At 43.0% G+C, this 6,000-nt stretch overlaps 1 protein-coding gene across 1 annotated transcript in view; it reads right to left on the reverse strand.

Annotated features, from left to right (window-relative positions):
• Positions 1-1,991, reverse strand: part of LOC139228225 (plakophilin-1-like) — a 71,935-nt gene extending 69,944 nt beyond the window's left edge. Inside the window, exons 1-2 of the mRNA XM_070859402.1 lie at positions 1,754-1,991; positions 786-889 (exon numbers count right to left, since the gene is read on the reverse strand). Coding sequence (XP_070715503.1) covers positions 786-889; positions 1,754-1,943 — 294 coding nt within the window. The 5' untranslated portion in view covers positions 1,944-1,991. The remainder of the gene's footprint in view (positions 1-785; positions 890-1,753) is intronic.
• Positions 1,992-6,000: the final 4,009 nt, after the last annotated feature.

Consider the following 6,000-nt stretch of genomic DNA (forward strand, 5'->3'; position numbering starts at 1 on the left):
TTTTGGAACAGGTGCTGGGGAAGTGTTCCTTTGTACTGGCCAACATATTTCCCACAAGCAATACCAACAAAACAAAGGAGCTGATTATTCATCTCATGGCTATTTGTGGGATCTCACTTTGTGCAAATTAGCTGTTGTCTTTTCCTAAAAACAACTGTAATTATACATCTAAAGATACAATGAAAACATAAATTATTTTTCCCCTGCCTAGCACCATCAGCACAAGGGTTGCAATGGTTCAACAAGGCTCACCATTACTTTCTGGGGCAACTCGGGGATAGGGAGCTTTACCAGCATCACCCGCACCCCTTGAACAATAGATAAATACAGCATTCAATTTCAAGCCTATCTCTTTTACTTTTTATCATAATAGTTCTCCATTTCACACTTGGTATTGTCCAATAACTTGCATCATTAAACAGAAATTAATTTCAATGAACTTTGAATCAGATGCTATTTCAAATTGTGTTCAATAGTAGAGTTTTGATGCTCTGAGGGAAATGAAAATGTAGTGCCAAGAATAAATGTACTTTATTTCCATTCTTTCAAGAAAAATAAAGCAATAGGATTTTAGCAACACTACTGCAAATTAGATTAAAATTCTGTTGTAAAATCTACCTTTTAGGAAAATAACTCTGGACTGCAACATATTAGACAGCATTCCATAACCTGCTGCATGAATTGTAATACAATATTAATCTGATTTTCCATCACAGTCCTATAGCTTATGAAAGCCTGCGATATACTGCCTACCAACAAAGAATTGGGCCTTTATTTTTAATTACCTTGTGCCTCTGAGTCCCTTGATTCTTGATGTTTATAATTTGAAATCCATTTCCATTGTCAAAAATGTCTCTTTGGTTTGTGTTCCGCTGATTACTTGAACATTCTATTCAACAGACAGAAGTAGAGAAAAAACACATTGTAAAGTGATTTTTAAAATAATATATTCAACTGCCATTTTGCATTGTGCATTGTGCATTGTGATACTTAAAAATGTACCAATCCACCCATCTTATTGTCAGTTCTAGCAGTATTGTATAATATGAGGCACTTGATCCGAACCCAGGTGATTTAACAATTGTACTGGGCAGTTTTGGTTACATTGAGGTAATTGTGTAAAAGGAACAAATCCTGTCAAATCTAGGCAAATTAAACCTATCCTTTCAATTATATACATCACCCATAATACTGTTATATATACACATGACTTTAGTTTAAAAAAGTAACCACAAATATAAATGGTTGTCATATTTGAATCAAATCTGTGATTTAGACTAAAATAAGTCATGCCCTGAAAGACATATTCAGCTCAAAGAGTATGCCAACATAGTTACATGTGATTCAGAGGCGAAATGCAATAATGGAATATATAACAGGTAAACTGTAATGATAAGAAAATGTTTTAATTTTATCTGAATCTAAGTATATATTTACTTAGAATTAATTCAGAGGTCCGGTTTCACAATAGATGAAAATAGTATTCAAACACATAAGTGAAAACGTTATAATTATCAGTGTTGATAAAATATGTTATGTATCACAATAAGTTAGTAGTGCGTTGATATTAATTTAAATAACGCAGCACACATCAGTACACAATATAATAATACTCGAATATTAATCGCTATAACCATAATAACTGGAAATATACGATTGTGAAAAATACAAGCATTCTGATTAGTTTCTTTAATTATATTTCGACAGAGAATAGATTGCGTCAAAGTGGGCGAGTGGAAAGCTGGCGAAGTACCTTTTTTAGGATTGGTTTGATGATTTTTCTTATTCTGCATCATCATCCGCACTTGGCTGTTGACTCTCTTCTCATTGTCCACTCGGGCCAGGGTGCTCATCTTCTCGGGCGGCGGCAGAGCCAGTGTGGAATTACCCTGAATATCAAAATATTCACCGGCTGTAACTGTCTTCACGTAAGCCATTGTCATGGTTTTGTTTTTTTCTCTCCCCCTCCACAGGTAACTACAAGCACTCCTCTGTCCTGTTTGAATTCTCTGATTCTTTTGCCTCCTACAGACTTTTAATACCTTTCCCATGCCTCGCCCAGCGCTGCGCCTGATTCGCAGGAGCCTGGGTGGAGGCGTTATCGGTGTGGTTGGCTGTTCTGTCAATCATGCCCAGAGCTTTTAAAGGAGCTATTTGAAGAGGGCGACATTTAAAAAGTAAGAAAGGAAATGCTGTCAAACGTATGCAGCGTTGGAAAAAAGGCAAGGTTAAAACTTTCTCTACCCTGCCTGAAACTATTAGTTCCTTTAAGGGCTATAATTCCGCAAATCCAAAGCCGATTCTGCGACTTCACTGAAGTGGCCATTATTTGTTTGTGCTGTGCGATTGACTCGGGGATCGGTATGATAACCAAGTCCTATCCTCAGTAAGAAATATAAGGCTGGAAATCACAAATTTATGTTTTCAGTGTTAGCTTATGAAAGTTCAAAGCATTTATATGACACGCATGGCTCAAGTGTTTTAAAGTTGGTGTTAATTGGTTCATTATAATGCAGATTAACATCTGTGTCAATAAAGATGAAGGTCATAACGTTTCACTCCTCAAGTGAAACAGTAATTTCTAGGCTATAGTTACGACTTCTAAGTAGCATCATTAGTAATTAGTCGCTGTAAATATTATTGGCTCGAAATGAAGGAAGAAATGATGATTCAGGCATGTAAAATTCTTATCTGGGCACTTCATCACAGGCAACATAGAAAATAGGTGCAGGAGTAGGCCATTCGGCCCTTCGAGCCTGCACCACCATTCAATAAGATCATGGCTGATCATTCACCTCAGTACCCCTTTCCTGCTTTCTCTCCATACCCCTTGATCCCTTTAGCCGAAAGGGCCATATCCAACACCCTCTTAAATATATCTAACGAACTGGCATCAATAATTCTCTGTGGAAGAGAATTCCACAGGTTAACAACTCTCTGAGTGAAGAAGTTTCTCCTCATCTCGGTCCTAAATGGCTTACTCCTTATCCTTAGACTGTGACCCCCCAACATCGGGACCATTCTTCCTGCATCGAATCTGTCCAGTCCCGTCAGAATTTTATATGTTTCTATCAGATCCCCTCTCATTCTTCTAAACTTCAGTGAATACAGGCCCAGTCAATCCAGTCTCTCCTCATATGTCACTCCTGCCATCCTGGGAATCAGTCTAGTCTGGTGAACCTTCGCTGCACTCCCTCAATTGCAAGAATGTCCTTCCTCAGATTCGGAGACCAAAACTGAACACAATATTCCAGGTGAGGCCTCACCAAGGTCCTGTACAGCTGCAGCAAGACCTCCCTGCTCCTACACTCAAATCCCCTGGCTATGAAGGCCAACATGTCATTTGCCTTCTTCACTGCCCGCTGCACCTGCATGCCAACTTTCAATGACTGATGTACCATGACATCCAGGTCTCGTTGCACCTCTCCTCCTAATCTGCCGCCATTCAGATAATATTTTGCCTTTGTGTTTTTGCCACCAAAGTCGATAACCTCACATTTATCCACATTATACTGCATCTGCCATGCATTTGCCCACTCACCTAACCTGTCCAAGTCACCCTGCAGCCTCTTAGCATCCTCCTCACAGCTCACACTGCCACCCAGCTTAGTGTCATCTGCAAACTTGGAGATATTACTCTCAATTCCTTCATCTAAATCATTGATATATATTGTAAACAGCTGGGGTCCCAGCACTGAGCCCTGCGGCACCCCAATAGTCACTGCTTGCCATTCTGAAAAGGACCCATTTATCCCGACTCTCTGCTTCCTGTCTGCCAACCAGTTCTCTATCCACATCAATACATTACCCCCAATACCATGTGCTTTAATTTTGCACAACAATCTCTTGTGTGGGACCTTGTCAAAAGCCTTTTAAAATCCAAATACACCACATCCACTAGTTCTCTTTTGTCCACTCTACTAGTTACATCCTCAAAAAATTCTAGAAGATTTGTCAAGCATGATTTCCCTTTCATAAATCCATGCTGACTTGGACCGATCCTATCACTGCTTTCCAAATGCACAGCTATTTCATCTTTAATAATTGATTCCAACATTTTCCCCACTACTGATGTCAGGCTAACCGATCGTTCATTCCCCGTTTTCTCTCCCTCCTTTTTTAAAAAGTGGTGTTATATTAGCTACCCTCCAGTCCATAGGAACTGATCCAGAGTCGATAGACTGTTGGAAAATGATCACTAATGCATCCACTATTTCTAGGGCCACTTCCTTAAGTACTCTGGGATGCAGACTATCAGGCCCTGGGGATTGATCAACCTTCAATCCCATCAATTTCCCTAACATAGAAACAATGCCGCAGGAAAATCAACGCCGATGCACTCAAAGATCCTGCTAAGAAAGCCCTATTCAGCCAGTGCCTCGCTACCAACCTCACTCGACCAGGAAACACCAAGACTGGTTCGATGAGAATGACCAGGAGATCCAGGAGCTAATACGCCGCAAGCGCAAGGCATTCTTGGACTTGAAGCAGCAACACAATTCGAGGGCAGGAAAGCAGCTCTACTGGCATCTGAAGGCCGAGGTCCAACAGAACACTCGCAATGTAAAGAACAAATGGTGGGTGGAGAAAGCTCAAGAAATCCATCAGCTAGCCGACAACCACAACATGCGAGGATTCACAATCAAGACGACCCACGGCCCAAGCACCCAAGGCCCTACCGCACTACTGGCCAAGAACGGAGAGGTGCTCATCAAGGACAGAGAGGAAGTCAGTGCCCGCTGGAACGAGCACTTCGAGGATCTCCTCAACTGAGACTCTGTCTTCGACGTGAGTATCCTCGACTCCATCCCACAGCATGCCACCCGCCATCATCTCAGCACAATCCCAGCCCGGCACAAGGTTGAAAAGGTCATCCGACAATTAAGGAACAACAAGTCATCAGGAGCAGATGGAATCCCCGCCGAGGCACTAAAACATGGCAGAGAAGCACTACTGGTGCGGATCCATGACCTCATCTCTCTTCTCTGGAAGGAGGAGATCAAGTAAGGAGATCTCAGACGCTGTAATCATGACCATCTTCAAGAAAGGTGACAAGTCCGATTGCGGTAACTACAGAGGAATCACCCTGCTGTCGACTACCAGGAAAGTCATCGCAAGAATCTTCCTGAATCGCCGCCTTCCTGTGGCTGAAGAACTTCTCCCAGTGTCGCAATCCGCATTCTGCCCACTAAGGGGCACAATGGACATGATCTTCACCGCGCGGCAGATTCAAGAGAAATGTAGGGAACAGCACCAACCCTTGTACATGGCCTTCTTCGACCTCACAAAAGCCTTCAACACTGTCAACCATGAAGGATTTTGGAGCGTCCTCCTCAGATTCGGCTTCCCTGAAAAGTTTGTCACTATTCTTCGCCTGCTCCACGATGACATGCAAGCCGTGATCCTGACCAACGGATCCACCACAGACCCATTCCATATTCAGACCGGGGTCAAGCAGTGCTGTGTCATCGCACCAACGCTCTTCTCGATTTTCCTTGCTGCAGTGCTCCATCTCACCCTCAGCAAGCTCCCCACTGGAGTGGAGCTAAATTACAGGACAAATGGGAATCTGTTCAACCTCTGCTGCCTCCAGGCCAGATCCAAGGTCGTCCCATCCTCCATCATTGAACTACAGTACACAGACGACATCTGCATCTGCGCGCACTCAGAGGCCGAAGTCTAAGCCATCATCAACACCTTCACCGAGGCGTACGAGAGCATGGGCCTTACACTAAACATCTGTAAGACAAATGTCCTCTACCAACCTGCCCCCACCATACAGTACTGCCCCCCCGGTTAACAAAATCCACGACAAGGCCTTGAACAACATGGACCATTTCCCATACCTCGGGAGCCTACTGTCAACAAGGGCAGACATCGACGACGAGGTCCAACACCGCTTTCAATGCACCAGTGCAGCCTTCGGTCGCCTGAGGAAGAGTGTGTTTGCAGACCAGAAACTCAAACCGGCATCAAGCTCATGGTCTACAGAGCAGTGGT

The sequence above is a fragment of the Pristiophorus japonicus genome, chromosome 17 (genome assembly GCF_044704955.1).
Source record: "Pristiophorus japonicus isolate sPriJap1 chromosome 17, sPriJap1.hap1, whole genome shotgun sequence".
In the NCBI taxonomy this organism is placed as follows: Eukaryota; Metazoa; Chordata; class Chondrichthyes; family Pristiophoridae; genus Pristiophorus; species Pristiophorus japonicus.